This window comes from Myotis myotis, unplaced genomic scaffold (genome assembly GCF_014108235.1).
Source record: "Myotis myotis isolate mMyoMyo1 unplaced genomic scaffold, mMyoMyo1.p scaffold_m19_p_3, whole genome shotgun sequence".
In the NCBI taxonomy this organism is placed as follows: Eukaryota; Metazoa; Chordata; class Mammalia; order Chiroptera; family Vespertilionidae; genus Myotis; species Myotis myotis.
The window spans coordinates 191,450,758-191,470,621 of record NW_023416335.1 but is presented as its reverse complement, the minus strand read 5'-3'; the positions used below and the strand labels follow the sequence as shown (position 1 = coordinate 191,470,621).

General features: G+C 41.1%; 1 protein-coding gene across 1 annotated transcript; it reads right to left on the bottom strand.

Moving 5' to 3' along the window:
- Positions 1-721: 721 nt before the first annotated feature.
- On the bottom strand, positions 722-9,068 carry AICDA (activation induced cytidine deaminase). The gene is made up of 6 exons (XM_036299033.1): positions 9,061-9,068; positions 4,795-4,839; positions 3,708-3,855; positions 1,614-1,884; positions 1,226-1,341; positions 722-775 (listed from the first exon to the last, which is right to left on the bottom strand). Exons 1-6 carry the CDS (start codon positions 9,066-9,068, stop codon positions 722-724), a joined length of 642 nt encoding a protein of 213 aa, XP_036154926.1.
- Between the last annotated feature and the right edge of the window lie 10,796 nt (positions 9,069-19,864).

Here is a 19,864-nt window from a genome sequence, read left to right as displayed (position 1 = left end):
TTGAGCATCTGCCCCCTGGTGGTCAGTGTGCATCATAGTGACTGGTCCTTCCACAGTTCATATTAGCTTTTTATTATATAGGAGGATAGCCTGAAGGTGACCATGATATTCCATACCAAGAAAAAATCCTCTTATAAGCAAACATAAAAAATATGCCTCAGACAATTAAAACATACAGCACATGCTTGAGTATTAATTCTTTAAGGAGATAGCTTGGAGTTACAGTCACCCAGAGCTTCTCCTTAAGAGGTTCTGTAGACCGTGGCCCGATAGCCTGTTCACTTGAAAGTGCCCCCCACAGGAAAAGAGTGGAAAAATCTGATATCATTGAAAACAGAATGAATCAAATAAAAAAGGATATTGATTCTGAAAACACTTTATCCTCTCACCATGCTTTTAAGGATTTATCTTCTGCTCTCTCCTTGCCTAACATGTCATAGAACATTGACACGGTAGGTGCTCCCAGACTCTGCAGTTCTGTCATTTCCCAGTAGGGGACACAGTTGCATTAGAAACAGCACCAGTTGCAGCATTGCTCAGCTGGGCCTGTATTCCTTCTCTATTTTCAAGACATATATATTTTTAAAGTCAGATATATGAATATTATGTCTCTAAACTCTAAAACATTAAGAGTTGAAGAAAGAGAATTCTCGAAGGACTGTTCTTTTACCCACTATCTTCAGGGATATCTCATTGTACTTGACATTCTCGGAGGCTGGTATCAAAGTCCCAAAGTACGAAATGCGTCTCGTAAGTCATCAACCTCATATAGGGGCTGTAGAGAAAGAGAGAAATAAACTGGGTGGATGGCTTTGTGACATTTTGGAAGAAACTGAGTTGGGAGGGAGGAGGAAGAGGAGCCAGGAAGAGGAGAGGAAGGACTTTTGCCTGGAGGGAAATAAATGCTGAGGAGAGTCTAACAGAATAAAGACACGGGAGTGAGGAAAGAGAAGGGAAGGGCAAGGCCTCTTCGCAGAGGGCTCTGAATTGTAAAACAGAAGAGCAGAGTCAATGGTAGGAGAAATGACAACAATAATTAAAAAAACACACAGAGAAAATAAGGTTTTCATAAGAAGAAAAATAAGAAGAGTGATAAATGTACAAACACCCACATGAAGTGTACATACACACACACATGAAAACGTAAGAAACAGAAGCAAAGAAAATAGCTCCAGGAAAAGATGACTGAGAAAGAAAGAAAACGAGAAGCGAAGGAGCCCCTTACCAGAAGGATGCGTCGAAGCTGCCTGGACAGACGCACTGAGTTTTCATGCAGCCCCTCCCAGGCTCTGAAAGTTCTTTCACGATTTTCCACAAAAGTATTCCAGCAATAAAAGTAATCTGTAAAAGGAAGGGGGAGGGGGGCCAATATACTCAGATTCCAAATCTAAAGGAAATCAAGGAATCCCCAGCCCCCTTTTAATTCTCATCCTTGTGTCCAAGCCATCCATTCTTTCCCTCCAATTCTAGCTGATAATTTTGGGCTCCTAAAGTGAACTTGAATCCTGGTACAATTTTCCGTCCCTCGAGCTTCCCCCTCACTCCTCTGAGTCTGAATTGCCATCCTGGGTGACAGCTGCTGCCCTGGGCCCGGCAGAAGGGTCCCCTCCTACCTTTGAAGGTCATGATGGCGATTTGGGCCCCGGCGCGGTGCAGCCTCCGCAGGCCCTCGGGCTCGGCCTTGTAATCTTCGCAGAAGTAGAGGCGCGCGGTGAAGATCCGAAGACTGAGGTTGGGGTTCCCCCTCAGGAAGTCGGCCACGTGCCGGGCACAGTCGTAGCAGGGACTCCAAGAGGTGAACCAGGTGACGCGATAGCACCGGCCAGGGTCCAGGTCCCAGTCGGAGATGTAGCGCAGGAAGAGCAATTCCACGTGGCAACCCGACTGGGGAGAGAGGGAGGGCTGGGCTCACGTTTACTGAGCTGATAGCTTTGCAGGCATTAACTCACCTCCCTCCCACGGCGATCTTTGTTGGAGCATCTACAGTTTTGTCCTTAGGTTACTGAAAGGTTAAACAACTGCCCGAAAAAGCACAGGGGTGAGCTTGGCCCTGCAGAGAGGGGGAAAGGCTGTGGGTTTTCTGTCGCGTGGGGAGGACCAAATGAGTTGAGTTTGAATGGAGTAGCAACCCACTATCTCAGTAGAGATTTAATTTGTGTTTGTGAAGTTAGTTTTGTGCCTTTGAGGAGGAGGAAAATGGCTTGTAAGTGCCTAGTGATGTTACAAACACACACATGAAGTGTACACACACACACACACACACACACGAAATACACAGGACCACTTGGTGGGAAATATATGGGCAGGAGGGCTGGAAAAGGTAAGATGGATTATGGTGAGGCAGACAGTGAGTGTTGCAAGAGCAAATTAAATAATATGTTCGCTCATTGTATGAGCCCTGTGATTGTAATAATATCCGCGATAGTGAGACATAGCAAGTCCACTTAGTATTGCAGAGAAGTGGTAAGTCCCAGAATCTGAAGACCTTGGTTCCATTACCCCTCATGTGACTAAGACAAGTTGCCCAATTCTTGGATCTTCTAATCTTATCAGTAAAATAGGTTGGGCTGGTGAGAAAAGATTAACCAACAAACTTGTATGCACATATGCATAAGCCATGGACACAGACAATAGCCTGGTGAAGGCCTGGGGCAGGTATGTGCAGGATAGAAGGAGTTAAAGGGGGAAAAAATGGGGACATATGTAATGCTTTCAATAATAAAAATTAAAAATAAAATTGTTTAAAATAAAGTAAGTAAATTGTAATTTTAAAAAGTAAATAAAATAGGCTGAGTTGGTGTTGTAAGGATTACAGGAGAGAGAAGTGAAGGATTGGTAACAACAAAGCCTTATATAGTTAGTCATATCACCAAATAGAAGAGATTAGAATGTAAAACAATTGTGATGAGATAATTTACATAATCAAGGGAGGCAAAGAGAATTAAATAGTAAAGTAAGTGCTAATCAGTGCCATTCCACCCATGGGTTCTTCTCTGGGACTCCAACAAGACCAGATGTTACGAGGGAGGAAGTATTCATTGGTAGAAGATTATGTAAACCCTTTGGGATTGGGGTGAAGAAGTTTCCTTGGAAGTGTAATTCTCAAATGTTCTAGATGCTGAGAGATTGATTTAATCAACCAGTTGAGGCTTCCCTGTTTCTGGGGTGTGCCATGCTCAACGTACTCACTGGCCTATGCTCCGTGTGAGCAGGAGAGAATAGAAATCATTTGGAAAACAGAATTGGTCCTCAATCATTTTTTGTAACATTTCCTCCCTTAATTTTAAAAAATTCAAAAGACACAATTTGTTTTTCACATTTAAAATTTAGCTTGAATGAGCTGATAATATCCCCCCAGATCAAAAGGCTCTTACCTTTGATTTCTTCCTTAATCTCAAAGGCAATTTGGATGCTGGGGTTAGGGAAGGAATGTTTGGGGGCAGTTATTCTTGGCATTGAAAGAAGGTGTGGCATTAATGTGCCGGACATGATGAAGAGGACATTAAATGACATCTTTGGGGGCATAACTATTATGGTTACAGGGACATGTAAAAAAGAAAACAAAAGAAGATTGGAGGCATCTAGTGGGGACAAATGCAAAACAGACTAAAAGTAGTACCGTCATCAGGTTAGGCGGCTCTAAAAGTGCTCACACTAATTAAAAGTGCTAGCTTTTAATTGTCTGGGAAGCAAATGTTAATCGATACCTTGTTTCGAAGGTGACCAAAGTCCAATGAAAAGGAGGTGGCACTGTCTCGCCGCTTCACCACATAGCACAAGTAGGTCTCATGGCGACCCCTTGCCCAGCGGACGTTTTTGAAGTGGTAAAGGAACTTCCTCTGCTTCATCAGGAGGCTGTGGGAGAGAGGAGGGAAGAGAATGCAGGAGTACAGCTCATTCTCTGGTCACGCAAGGCTTTCCTTCAGCTGTTTTAAGATCCGCAATTACTTGGGCCAAAGCAGAGAAGATGCTCTTGTTTCATTTACTGGAAGCCTGAGACCTACTGAGCTTGGAATCCATCATAAACTCCTTCTCATGCTTATATGTGACCCGGGGGGGGGGGGGGAGAGAGAGAGAGAGAGAGAGAACCCCAACGCCCACAGGACCATCTCCTCCCACAGCTGTCTTCTAGATGCTGATAACTTGGAATGACAGACTTGTTCCTCAGTCCCATAATTGTATTTTCAGGTTTCCTTTGCAATCTTAACCTAAAATTCAAACTCAAGATGGTCAAAATAGTATTCCTAACCAGCCCTCTTCCTGCGTGTCCTGCCTCTCCTCTGACTTCCCCATCTCAGATAATACTGGGATCATCTTTGTTTTTTCTCCCTCTTCACTCCTCGTATTTAATGATCTAAATGTATTGAGTCAAACCTCCAGGTATTTCTTAAATTTGTACCTGCACAGCTTATGTTTCAAGGGACCTGGCGTATGTGGCATACTGTTCTTAATATGTTTGCTCCCCTTCTTAAGTGCTATGTGTTTTAACTAAGGTCACCTCTCCGAGAAAGGTTGTTTCCCCAGGTGAGGATTTTTATCAGTAAAACCCCTTAACTAAGTGCCAGGCGGGTAGTTAATCACTTTAACTACGAACAATCAGGCTTAAACTACATAATCTTTACTTAGAATGATCTCCTTCAGTTACTTCCTTGTAGCTTAATAGAACAATAGAGAGGAACCTTGGAATGGAGATAAGAAACGCCCTAACCTTTGGAATAGAATGGATAGGATTAAGATCAAATAGTATAAATACAGATGTAACAGGACAATAAAGAGGAACCTGGTGATAATCACCTGAACGCTTCCTCCTCCGACTCCGAGTCCTTCCTTCTTCGCCAACTCCGTCCACACCTTGGGGAACCCCTGGACCTGCTGGGGCTGGACCCCAACATGACATTAATCTACATTTCTGACCTCTTTCCTAATATTTTCCCCCTTTCCCCACCACGTTAGGCTCCCTAGTGCACCAGGACCCTGGTCACTAATGTCCTTTCCTCTTTATTTCTAGACATCTTGCTGATGGCACTTCCTCTAAGAGCTTCCCTACCCTTTTCTATTGGGCAAAACCTACATGTCCTTCAAAGCCACAGTTTCAACTGTTCTAGTAAGATCTTTCTTACCACCACTATCCCAAGATTACTAGGCAAAAATCAAATGATAACAAGAAAGCCTTCTGCAGTTCCCCTTTGTTCCCCACCTTGTTGCTATCAAAACATTCCTCCTTTGTTATCAATTGCTTGCTGATATCTGTCTCTCCAATTAGATTCTGTTTTTTAAAAAAATAGTTTTTATTGATTTCAGAGAGGAGAAGGGAGAGAGAGATAGAAGCATCAATGATGAGAGAGAATCATTGATCCACTGCTTATTGTATGCCCCCTACTGGTCATTGAACCCTAAACCTAGGCATGTGCTCTGACGGGGAATTGAACCTGGCACTCCTGATTCATGGGTCAATGCTCAACCACCGAGACAACCAGCCAGGCTAGACTCTGTTTTGAAAATGTCACTTTATGAATAAAAATATAAAAAACATATATATATATATATTATATGTATATATGTATAGTTAAAAGTATAAAAGCAATATTTGATGGTTGTTACCTTGAATACTACAAAAAACTAGAAAGTTATAAAATTTAAAATATTAAAGAATTTTACAATGTGGAATATCAGTGTCTAATGACAATTACTGTTAAAATTATGTTTCTCCTGGTCTTTTGCACGATTACATATACATGATTTTGATAAGACTGATTTCATGTGTAATTTTGTATTCTGCTGCTTTTTTAACTTGGAAATGTGATCTAAATATTATGCTGTGTTCACACACAGGGACCAGTTCTTTTTCTGTTACCTAGTTCCTAGGACAGTGTCTTGCATATCATAAGCACTATATTGAATTGAATATGTAGAAATGCTCTCTGCTAACTCAAAATTTTTTGCAGTTATGAACATAACACACACAATACAGTGTGGTTGTTCCCAAGCTACTAAAAGTGTCTGGTTTTTGTCCTAATCTTTTTCAAAGATGTATTTATCCAATTTGTGAAAATAATGCTGCCACCTAATGGCATTAAGCAGAAGTGCAAAGAATTTGTAAAAATAAACACCCAGCCAGGGATTTGAATACCGTTTGCTGGCAAGAGAATTGAAACTTTTTTTTCCTTTTTATTTTTTTACATTGAAGTATAATTTACATATTTCACCCATTTAAAATGTACAGTTCTATGAATACTGGTAGATGTAAATACCCCAAGGTGCTACCACAACCAAGATCCAGAACATGGCTAGTGTACCCCTCCCCCAAAGTTTCCCCATTCTCTTTTTCCCATCGGTTCTTCCCTTCTCCCACAGGCAACCGATAATCCGATTTCTGTAACTATAAACTACTTTTCATTTTCCAGAATTTCATATGATGCATACATTGTCCCTTCCTTTGTGTCTGATTTCTTTCATTTGGCTTAATGACTTTGAGATTAATTCATGATGTTGCATGTATCAATAGTTTGCTCCTTTCCAGCGCACAGTGGTACTCCATCACAGGGATATAGCACATTTTGTTGGTTCATTCGCCTGTTGATGGACCTGTGGATTGTTTCTACATTGGGGCTATTGTGCATAAAGCTTCTGCAAACATTCATATTCCAGTCTTTGTGTGGACATTCTTTGTTGAGAATATTTACTTTAATAAAGTAAGACATGTGGTAGACCCTGAAGTTAAAAGTTAAGTACTCAATTGTCAATCTTATTAAGTTAATAAACAAAGACAAGAGCTTTTTATAGCTGTCACAATTTAAATGTCTTAATTCATACACATGGAGCTTATTGGAATACTCTTTAAATCCCGCAGCAGAGAACTAGATTTATCGCCAATATACACATTATGTATGGCAAACAATAGAAAAATCAGGCAGTTATATTATTTTAGATTTAAAAATGCATATTTGGCAGGGATCTGAAATGGATGGTAACAAAGATCTGATACTAATTGGATTTATTTAAAATGAAAGTGATTTATTACGATAATCATTGCTATTACTGTTGTTACATACTTATCATATAATAACCCATAGCATATATAAGTTGAATACATAACAAGTGCTTAATAAATACTGAAGAGAAAGAAAAAATATCCTCTCTTTGTGGCCCAATCAGTTTTAAATAGATTAAGCATCATCTCGTACTAATAAGTTCCTTTTACCTTTAACCTACCCTTCTGGGCTGCGTGGAGGAGAAAGGCTGGAGTGGGGCAGGAGGAGGGGTAAGGTAACTATATCATGCACTGAAGGCAGTGTGGCAGGGACCCCTTACCATGCGGACAAAGTGTTCTGAAAGTTATAGAAAATGACATGACAGCGGTAAAGGAATTCAGATGGACTTTCACTTCCCACGCCACAGGAAAATGCAACAGCTCTTCACTGTTTCTGTCAGAAGTTACCTATCACAATGAAGTGAATTGCATGATCTTGACCTATTTAACTTTCTTGATCCATCACTTCCCTTCAGCTGTAGAAAGGAGCCTGTTTCTGGCACCTTGTTCTCTTGGTTTCTTTTCTGGGCACAAAGGACTTTGCAGAGGCAGTTTTTTAGGCCTCCAGATTGACAGCTGTTTGAACAGCTGTGCTCCTTCAGGCAGAACACTAGCTGCATCCCCAGCAGTGCAAACCTGGAGGCAGACGGGTTAAAAATAATCGTGACAAAGCCCTCCTCTCCTGCCCTGTACTGTAACTAATGGGCTCTGCAGATATTATTTTCCTGGATGATAATTACATATTTCCCTTTTCCTCCTGTTGAATTGATTTTTTCTCCCTTTTTATTTGTCTTTCTCTGAATTTCTACTACTGATTTTACCACTGTTTTGCATTTCATTATACACAAGTATCTCTACTAAGTCCTTTACCTCTGACCTGCACCTTAGATCAGTTTTCAAAATGTCACTGAAACTGAGCAGACATTCATTCAACAATTTTGCTCTCAAGAAAATTTTCTGCCCTGGCTGGTTCCCTCAATGGTTAGCATGCCAGGCCACATACCTCAGTTGTAGGTTCCTCAGCCCCAGTAGGGGTGCATGCAAGAAGCAACTAATTAGTGTGTCTCTTTCACATCAATGTTTCTCTCTCTCTCTGTCTCTCCTCCCCTCCCCTCTCCCTTCCACTCTCTCTGGAAATCAATGAAAAAAAATATCCTTGGATGAGAGTTAAAAAAAAAAAAGAAGAAAGAAAATTTTCTGAAGAACACTTACTCTGCCGTTAAAAATCTTAATTGTGTTGTGTACATTCTTTGTAACAGAGGTAAATTGAGATAAAGTATATAGATTAGGTATCATCCTCATAACATTTGTAATAATCATAAAAGCGGGAATAGACTAAGTTCTGTGACAGTAACTTAACTGACATAAACTGGATGCAAAGACATTGTGAAAAATCTTACAGAATACACATAGAAGAAGTAAGTTCAGCCACATCTAAAGAGATTGAAAGACTAGGTAGTAAAAATGCCATTAACTGCCTAACAATTTGACATACAACATTAAATAATTTACTTGACTGAATTTTCCTCCTTATTATACACACAGTCATAGTGACTTTTAAGTAATTAATTTTGAATATTGGCATTTAAAAAAAAATTTCCTCACTAGGTAACTAAGTTATTCAGTAGAATCTCCCTAGGAAAGTTTATCTTCAAGTGATTTTTACAGTTGAATACTTATAAAATTATTACTACAATTGCCACTACTGTTTTAGTGTAGTATTGCTATTTTCTTTTCATGATTTGAGTCTATAACCATTTACTATGTTGACATAATTACCACAAATTAGTTATAACTGCAGTAAAATCTCAGAACAAGTCAACACATGGTCATAAAAGTTCTTCTGAATATGGAAGAGAGAGAGATCTGAACAGAAGATGAGACAGAACCAGAGAAATAAATCTGCATGTTGACCAGGCAGATCTTGTAAAGCAGATAGTGCTAGGAAAAGGATAGGTACCAATCTCATTACTCAGATTTGCTCTGGCAGAAAAACCAATGAAGCTACCCAAAAGGCACTGTCCTTTTACCTGTCCATAGTGGATTCCAGAGTGTCTTTCTTGGCTCCCCAAATGTCTTAGGCCGAGGAAAGCTTGCCTCAAGCACGGTTGCTTCACTGACTGACAATGCATTGGCCCTACACATTCAAATTTGAGCTTACCATTTTGGGCTCCTCCCTCCACAGCATCACCACCAGGTACCCCAAAGGCCTTCCTCCTGTTTGGGTCCAGTGAAGATGGGTGGGGCTGACATAGGCAGAGTCACATAGATAAAATGATTGAGGGCCATTCTGCTTAATGTGTTGGTTTCTTTTGGTCTGCCTCTCTAAAAACCCAGTCCATGCTCCACAGGTAACAGATCAGGAGACAGTTGCAGTAGACACTTAGTAAATTATAATCATGGTAATGAATAATATCTTTAATTTAGAAAGCATAACACTAGTAATGTTCATTTAAATAGCATCTTGTGTTCTGTGAGCTGAAATCATCTATTTCCTCATTTAGTTACACAATGTCTCTGAATCCATAGAGAAGTCCACTAATAGTTCTGGTTTGTGACTAAGTAAGCTCACTCAGTTATGTAGGACTTAGGACATAGAAATTTTTGCCTCCCAAACCACTAATCTCTGATGCTCTAAACCAACTGAGGTACCCAGCCAGGGCCGGCAGTCTTGCTTGATTGCTCTATTCCTTTTAAGTCCTATGCCCAATCTATTAGCAAATCTTGTTAACAACTCTGCTTACGAAATGGGCCACTTTTCACCATCTCCAGGTCCAAGCAACCTGAATTATTGCATTTAGCCTCCCAACTGGTCTTCCTTCTTCCATCCTTCTTCAGTTACTGTCTATTTTCAACAGAGCAATCAGGGTAAACCTTTCAAAACATTGGCTGCATATATCAGGCAAACTCAATAAATGGCTTATGCAAGATCTAACTTTTCTCTCACAAAAAATTTAGAAATTGGTCAAACAAGTAATTAAATCTAAATCTAATAGAAACATGGACTTTAAGCTCTTTGTTTTATCAAAAGAGCATCTGGCCCTGCTGGTATGGCTCAGTGGATTGAGCATCGTCCCATGCACCAAGAGGTCATTGGTTCAATTCCCAGTCAGGGCACATGCCTGAGTTGTGCGCTTGATCCCCAGTAGGGGGCATGCAGGAGGCAGCAGATCAATATTTCTCTCTCATGGATGTTTCCATCTCTCCCTCTCCCTTCTTCTCTACCTAAAAATCAATTAAAAAAACATTAAAAGTATCTTTTGGCCTCATCTTCAGCTGGAATGTTTTCTTCATCTTTCAGTTCAATGATGAATCTCATGAACCTCATTCAAAGGGAAAGAATATGGTGCATATTGGGAAGCATAAGACCAGGCAGTATGGGAGAGAATATTAGAAAGGTGGCTATTGAGTTAATTTCTCCAAATTGGTTTCTGAAGCAGAATTATCCGTGGATATTTATTTATCCTATTTTATAAAGTAGATTTTATAAGGTGTTGGAAAAATCTAATAAACACACACAAAATATTCAATATACATTCTTGTATAATACCTTCTTTTTTGAAAATCTTACCTTTTAGTGCATAGACTACATAAAGAAGATTCCAACATATATGTTTTAGATATTTGGTGTTTGAAAATGAAGGTTCTGGAAAGCAAAAAGTTCTGTTGTGTTTATTTTGATGTTATACCCCATTGGGGGCAATTCAAAAAGTGCTTTTATAAGTGATTAATAAACACCATCTTTGAAAACTGAAATTCATTCATTTACTATTTATTGATGACCTATTATGAGAAAGTGTAAGGCTAAGCTTTGAAGGGGGACAATGCTGTACATTATAGTTCTTCAAGGAATTTATAATTTTGTTAAAAGTTTAAAAAATAGACAATACCACCCTAACCGGTTTGGCTCAGTGGATAGAGCATCAGCCCACAGACTGAAGTTTTGTGGGTTTGATTCTGGTCAAGGGCACCTACTTCAGTTGCTGGCTTGAACTCCACCCCCGGTCAGGGTGCATGCAGGAGGCAACCAATTGATGTGTCCCCCTCACATCGATGATGTTTCTCTCTGTCTCTCCCTCTCCCTTCTATTCTCTCTAAAATTCAATGGAAAATATCCTCAGGTGAGGAATAACAACAACAAAAATAGACAATACTTAAATGACAATTTAAAAGAATTAAATGTTAATAAAAGACAAATCTGAAAATCATAGCATCTCAAAGTTGAAGGAACTTTAGCGTTTATTTAGCTAGCCCTGATCTTCTTTAAATAGGATATACATGTCTGGAGATGGACATATGCCTGGCAACATATCTGGGAGTTAGTCAAAACCAGGGTAAACGTCTCATGCTATCCTAAAACATAAATTGTCCAAAGATTAGGAGAAAACAGTATTTTTTATTATAAAAATATTTGGCTCAGTGGTTGAGTGTCAACCTATGAACCAAGAGGTCACAGTTTGATTCCTGGTCAGGGTACATGCCCGGGTTGTGGGCTCAATCCCCTATAGGGGGCGTGCAGGGGGCAGCCGATTGATGATTCTCTCATCACTGATGTTTCTATCTCTCCCTCTCCCTTCCTCTCTGAAATCAATAAAAATATGTTTAAAAAAGAAAAAACTTGTCCAACATAAGAAAGTAACTTTTATTTCTCCAAAAGTTGTATTCCCTTATTCACTTTTCTTCTTTTAAAGGAAGAAGTACATCTTTTATAATTATAATAACATTTTGCATTCCTGGTTATTTGAAATAAACAATTTTATAGAGTTGCACTCAGCTATTTTTAAAAGTTACTTTTCTCACTAACTACCCTCTCCCCTTACCAATTTCTCTTGAAAAACCCCAGGACAACCTGGTGAGTTTATTTTTAGCAAAAGCCACCTGACTTGGAAATTGTGCCTCTGGTGGCTGAGGTAAGCCTTGGACATCTGGACTTTACCACTGCTAACCTTCACCACGAGAAACACAAGGTGAGGTTTCACTATGGCCAGTCTGTGAGTCCAGAAGGGCCCCCTGGGACTCCTCCAGGGTGTACATTCCTGTGTCTGAAAGCCAAGGTGCTCAGACATTGACTCCCCAGCCCACTATTTTTGGACACCAGGTAGATTGTTCAATATGATACTTTGTTGTTTTTGAGAGTCCCAAAAAAGAGTCTGCGTGGGTGAAAGTCTGATTTTTGGAGTGCTTCAACTTCTGCTTTTCCTGATTTTTGTTTTTCTCAGTTTACTGCCAGCCACATTACTGGGGTATGAAGAAGTTGAGGGACAGGCCTTTAATCATATACAGGAATTACTCACTCAACTTCTGCTATGCAGCTGCCTAGGACTTATTGAGGTTAAGAGAGCAACTAAGCAAGCATTCATCAAAAGCCTAGCATGGGCAAAGGGCTAAAGAAAGAGAGTTATTTTTGATGAGAAAATTAACTAAAGAGGCTTCATTAATCATGCACATACAAGATGTAGTAGAAGGTAGTGGGAAAAGTTCGGTTTTGTAATCAAGTACATTAACCCTTGAGTTTTATCTCGACCACAGTGTCTTTGACTGTGTTGCCTAATACCGTAGGTTTTATTTTTACCATGTGTAAAATGTGAACAAATAAATGTAATCACAGCTAACCTTTTTTTTAAAAAAAAATATATTTCATTGATTTTCCACAGAGAAGAAGGGAGAGGGATAGAGAGTTAGAAACATCGATGAGAGAGAAACATCGATCAGCTGCCTCCTGCACCCCCGCCACTGGTGACGTGCCCGAAACCAAGGTACATGCCCTTGACCGGAATCGAACCTAGGGCCCTTCAGTCTGCAGGCCGACGCTCCATCCACTGAGCCAAACCAGTTAGGGCACAGCTAACCTTTACTATGCCAGGTTCTGTGCTAAGCATATTGAGTATTATTATCTCTTTTAAGTCCAACAGGTAGGGATTATTATCCTAATTTTTAGGCACTGAGGCTCAGAGTTGAGACAATTATCCTGCAGGATTGTTCAAAGTAATGCAAACAAGTGACTCAAAATGTTTACTAGTGCATGGAAGGTATTCCATAAAAAAACAACTGTTTTCACAAAGTGTGCTATATAATAAAAGGCTAACATGCAAATTATCCCCCAGATCAGGGGTTTGACAGAGGGTTCAACTAGGGGGCGGGGCCAGCCAGCCAACCACATGCGGCCCCTCCCCCCTGCCGGCCCAGCCTGATTGGCCTGATCGGGACAGGCTGGCCAGACCCGAATTCATGCACTGGGCCTCTCGTTCTCTTATAATAACTCTTATATTTAGAAGACCAGACATTAAAACATAAATTATGATCACCAACAAGTTATCTGTTCCCATGGTTCAAAGTTTTCTGATTAGTAAACTGTGAGTGAGTAGTTTTCAGGTTCTCACACTATATTTCTGTCTAAATAGTCCCTAATACATTGAAATCAGATCACCCCCTGCTGTAGGATGGTCTGGCATCATATTGGCAAATTCTTCCTCCTAGGTTCTCTTGATAATGACTATGTTGCCTGTTGTATTTACTATACTACACCTTTTATCATTATCTTATTTTTATATGTTTTTATTGATTTTAGAGAGAGAAGAAGGGAGAAGGATAGAGAGATAGAAACATTGATAAGCTGCCCGCTGCACACCTCCTACTGGGGATTGAGCCCACAACCCGGGCATCTACCCTGACCAGGAATCAGCTGGTGACCTCTTGGTTCATTGGTTGATGCTCAACCACTGAGCCACACTGGCTGGGCTACTGTTATTTTAGAGTGTACTTTTTCTACTTATGGAAAAAGTTTGCTGTAAACAGCATGCCATGTTATACCGTTAGCAGGCTCATACAGTCTCCTGTTTACAGAATTTCTTAATTGCATCATTTTCTCTTGTGCTTGATTTAATCTCGCATTGTTTTGTATAGTGACATGCTGTACAGGCTATGAAATCATCTAACAACACTTTTCTCAGAATGAGTCCCCATTGTCAGGAAGTGCCTGACTGTATCAGCAGCCCCGATTTCTTTAATACATAATTAAGCTGGGTTTCTTCCTCCTGTCCTTCGATGCCCATTTCTTTTCCCCAGCATCTATCCACACACATTGGCTAAAAATACCAATAAGGATCTCCTCACTTTGTTACCAGAAGTTGACAGGAAGTATCAACTACCTCAGCACTATTACACAAAACACCACCAACCCGCTCAGTGCACTCAGCACTTTGGCTAATATATTCAACACTAGAGGCTGGTGCATGAAACTCTTGCACTTGGAGGTGGGGGGTGCCTCAGGCCAGCATGTGCCCTCTTGCAGTCTGGTAGCCCTTGGGGGATGTGCAACTGATGGCTCAGGCCTGCTCCCACCATCAATCGACATCCTTAGTGTAGCTGCAGAGGTGGGAGAGGCTCCCGCCACTGCAGCTGCACTCACCAGCCTTGAGACCTGTTTCTGGCTGAACAGCGCTCCCTCTATGGGAGTGCACTGACCACCAGGGGGCAACTCCTGTTGAGCATCTGCCCCCTGGTGGTCAGTGCATGTCATAGCAACCGGACATTCCGCTGTTCGGTCGATTTGCATATTAGCCTTTTATTATATAGGATCGTCCTGCCTCCCATGCATCCTTATAACTTTAGACCTACATCCCCAGGTTCCTTAAAGGAGGTATGGCTACAGCATCAAAAAAGTAAGTCAAAGTTCACCCTATTGAGACAATTACCCAAGATATGCTCTATAGTTAGTAATTTATGCCCCATACAAATAATCTTAAAAATCTTGATTATGGCAAAAGGCCACATAGTATATGATTTCTTCTATATGAAATAGCCAGAATTGCTAAATCCAGAGAGGCAGAAAGTAGATTGATGGTTGCTCAGGGACTGGAGGGAGGGGAGAATACATTAATGGATAGGGGTTTTCTTTGGGGTGATAAAGTTTTGGAAGTGGTAGTTATATAACAATGTATGGTTAATTTATATTATGCGAATTTCACCTCAATTAAAAAAGAATTCCTGATTAGTCAGAGACTTCAAGGGACTGAAACCTGTCAGATACCCAAGGGCCACAAGTTCAAGTGTGCCAGAGGCCGACAGGCCAACTGCACCTACAAAAACTAAATCCAGATTCTGCCCTGTTATTAAAAAGTTTCTGGATGCTGAAAAAAATTTAATTAGAAACCTTGAACTGTAGAGAAACTAGTATTGTCACCCCTGTGTACTCCCACCATCAGTCGGACATCCTTAGTGCTGCCGCAGAGGTGGGAGAGGCAAACCTGTGTACTCACTGGTTAACCAGCAAGAATCACCTGTTTTGTTATAAGAGAAAAAATAGAAGAGTCAACCTATTCAAGAACAGTTAGAGAGAAACCAGTCAGCCTAAGTAGAAAAAATTGTCCTATAGTTTTATTAACTGTACTAGAGGCCCAGTGCACAAAAATTTGTGCACTCGGTGGGGGAGGAGTCCCTCAGCCTGGCCTGTGCCCTCTTGCAGTCTGGGACCCCTCGGGGGATGACCACCTGCTGGCTTAGGCCCGCTCCCCAGGGGATTGGGCCTAACCTGGCAGTCAGACATCCCTCTGGCAGCCTGGCAGCCCTCGGGGGATGTCCACTTGCCAGCAGGGAGCAGGCCTAAGCTGTAGTGGAACATCCTTAGTGCTGCTGAGGAGGAGAGAGAGGCTCCCACCACCACCGCTGTACTGGCAGCCGTCAGCCTGGCTTGTGGCTGAGCAGAGCTCCCCCTGTGGGAGCACACTGACCACCAGGGGCAGCTCCTGCATTGAGCGTCTGCTCCCTGGTGGTCAGTGTGTGTCATAGTGACCAGTCATTCTGCTGTTAGGGTCAATTTGCATATTACCCTTTAAATATATAGTATAAAGGCCTGGTGCATGGGTGGGAGCCTGCTGGTTTGCCCTGAAGAGTGTCCTGGATCAGAGTGGGGGTCCCGCTGGGGTGCCTGGGCAGCCTGGGTGAGGGGCTGAGGACCGTTTTCAGGCTGGCCACAGCCCTTTCAGGCTGGGGGTCCCTGCTGGGGTGCCTGGCAAGCCTGGGTGAGGGGCTGATGGCTGTTTGCAGGCTGGCCACAGCCCCCAGCTACCCAAGCTCCCAGTAGAGGCTGGATGGAAGCAGGTATCTGGGGTTTATTTATCTTCTATAATGGAAACTTAGTTGCCTTGAGCGGAGCTGACAGCCAGCCAGGGCAGGCGGGAAGCTTGGCTTCCTCCATCACCGGGGCAACCAAGCCTTTTGCTTGCTCCAGCTCCATGGCTGCTGGCCGCCATCTTGGTTGGGTTAATTTGCATATAGTTGCTCTGATTGGCTGGTGGGCATGTCTTGTGAGTATAGCGAAGTTATGGTCAATTTGCTTGTTTCTCTTTTATTAGATAAGATAATATTACAGGTGTGTAATCTTTGAAAACTTGATCTTGTTAATTCTCAGAATCACAGATGTGTTGCCAGCAATTTACAATAGAGAAGTTATTCACTTAATATCACATAATTTGTGAGTGCTATGACAGGATTGGCCCTGAAATGAACAGAAATCCTTTTAAAATTTATTAGAGAGAGAGAGAGGTCAATTTGTTGTTCCGCTTATTTATACATTCATTAATTCTTACATGTGCTCTGACCAAGAAACAAACCTGCAACCCTGGCATATGGGGAAAATGCTCTAACCAACAAAGCTACCCTGCCAGGGCACCAATTCTTTTATATTAAGATGAACAGGATGATATAAATATGTTTTGTTATCCTAGAGCTATGTTGATTTGAGATCGAGATGTTCTTTGCATAAATTATATAATATTTTTTAGTTTCTATGTGGCAAGAGAGAAATTATTCCTGCTCTATGTCATTAGAACATATAGTAATTCTTATGAATTATGCTTTATGATTTAACTTATAATTGAATTTATGAATTATTATATCTTAATGATCAATTATTATACTAATAGAGGCCTGGTGCACGGGATTTGCGCACTGGTGGGGGGGGCGTGGCCTGCGGGGATCGACCTGCTGCGGGAGCAGCCACTCATTAAGGTCAGCTGAGCAATGCTCCCACTGTGAGATCACACTGACCACCTGGGGGCAACTCCTATATTGAGCATCTGCCCCCTGGTGGTCAGTGTGCATCATAGAGTCTGGTCGAGTGATCGTTCTGGTCATTCCATTGTTCAGTCACAGGGCTTTTATTATATAGGATGTCAGATCTATCTCAGTTTCTCTAAGAAAATGGCAACATAAAAGAGCATAGTGATTTAACCTTGATGAAATTAGAGATTACTTTTCAACAAATAAATTTGTTTCTCTAAACCAATTAAGCAGCTGTCATTCATAATTTTATCTGAACATTTTTGTAGTAATTCCTGTTTTCAATAACTATTGACGTGGATGCTAATATTACACATTTCATAAGTTTATTTGTATTAATATTACTTTATCTCCCTTCTCCCCAGAAATCTCATCTATTTTCAAGAGTGGATGGATACATATATGGATGTAATTTTATACAAATGGTTGCAATGTTTTCCTGTGCAGTTCTTATTTACCCTTCATTGTAACTCCTGTGTTTGACCAGAACAACATAGGGAACAGTATATAATGACAATGATGTAGGGTGATACCTCAATAGCCATCAATCCCTTAAATACAATTCAGGTTGTTTCCATTATAATATTTCCATATATTTGCTCAAAGCTCATCATTATCTTTTATTAAGGAATTATTGGGGGAGGTGAATCTCCCACAAATTTGAGATCATTCTGAATTCAATCTTCATGAATTATTTTGTAAATTTATTAAAGTACTTGCTACACAGAATAGACATATGGCTAAGTAAACAAACAAAACAAAGGAAAAAGGAAAGGGAAAGGAAAGAGAAAAACACTAGAGAAAGAAAAGGAGAAAAAACTGCAGGACCCCTGGGTTAGGAAAATACTAGAACCTTACTGAGTGATTGGACAAACTGGGGAGAAAAAAAAGCCATTATCAGCTATTTTTTAAAAAATTTGATGGTTTGAAGTGAAGTGAAGCTTGATTTGTCAACAGGAAAATAGGAGCTTTGCACCTCTATTTATATAAACATTTGCTTTTTCAACTTAGTTCTGCCCAGAAGTTGTCGTTTGACTGACGCTCCTGGCTTTGCTTGACTGGCTTTAGAAAACACACACACACGGTGGCCACCTGTTTCTCCACCACAGAGAAATTCAACAAGTCACTTTCACTGATGTTTGGTTGGTGAAACACTAAAAGATACGAGAATTTTCAATTTTTATTGGGATGTTGCATTTTTTAACCAAATCTTTGCCTCCCTGAGTTGACAGAACTCTAAGGACAGCCCCGCCTCTCTTCTGCTGTGCTCCCAATATCCTCCCATGCTACCCAGTAAGGTTCCATACCTCTCAGATCCCTTCACCACACTTTCCAAGTTCTCTTCTCCCACACAGATTTGTGAATTCCCAACTTCTAGCCTCCTGGTTCTCCTGTCCTGATGGCCACCTGTCATCACTCTCCCATCTCCTTATCCCTCTTGTTTAGTGCTCTGCTATCTTCTTTTCTGCTTCTTTGATTTCTTTCTTCACTGTGTTGCAGCAGTACTGAAGGAAGGGAGAACCTTAGAGGTTGCAAATTGCTTGCACCTTCTAACCAGGTGTAAAGTATTTGGTCAAAGTCAACTTTTGCCACAGCACGTAAAGCAGAGGAGGGTGGAGCTTGTGGCTAGCAACATATAGTGCTTGATGTCATCATAAATAAGGTCCAGAAGTGGGAGACCAGCTGAGGTTTGCAACATCTGCCTGTAAGTCAAAAGGATACTCAGAGAAAGTGTGCATGGAACTATATTTAGAGAGTGCAGAGCACACTTGAATTTCCAGAACTTACTTGTTCATTCAAGGAGAACTTTCTTCTATTATAAGCATGAACTATGGGAAAATGTTAGGCTCAGAGCAGGATCGATTCAATTTTGGAAGAGAACATAAGGGTGAATCTTATAGTAGGCAGATAAGCCTGCTTTCTCTTCAAGGTATCAGGAAGGCATTCAAATTGCCTAACTTTTAACCAAACCCTTTAATTCCAACATTTAAAATCCATTGTTTTGGTTCACGTAATTCTTTCTCATCAAATTTTAAGTTCCTTGCTTATGAAGGCTATCATTTGCATTGATAAGAAAAAAAGGATAACATTAATACCTTAAAGAGTAAAAGGTTTTCAAATCTTTTTGTGGGAGGAACAAGGGAAAAAAACTAGACCATTAGGGACCTGCAATTGTTACTGGAAATGGAACCTGGCCCTGAGATGGTCTGCCTGGGGCCAGCTGGTAGGTTCCCAGGGTGTGTGTTCTTGACTTCCTGCAGAACAAATTTCACAACAGAAGTCTAGGTAAAACTTTTGAGGCACAAAATAAGAAAGGGTTGGAGAAATGAGTCTAGACCAGTAGTCGGAAAACTGGCCCCTTGAGTGTGGCTTTTCCACAAAATACCACGTGCGGGCGCACATGTACAGTGCGATTGAAACTTTGTGGCCCATGCCACGGGGCCAAAGAGCCATATGTGGCTCGCAAGCCAAGGTTTGCCAACCACTGGTCTAGACCTGTCTGCTTTGGCTCACTAAGAAATCAGAGAAGCCCGGCTGGTTGGCTCAGGGGTAGCTGTTGACATATGAACCAGGAGGTCCTGGTTCTATTCCTGGTCAGGGCACATGCCCGAGTTTCTGGCTCAATTCCCAGTGCGGGGCATGCAGGAGGCAGCCAATCAATAATTCTCATTATTGATGTTTCTGTCTCTCTCTTCCTTCTTATCTGAAATAAATTTCAAAATATTAAAAAAAAAACAGAGATAAAGGGACTTTGGGGACAGGTTCAGGGGGTTT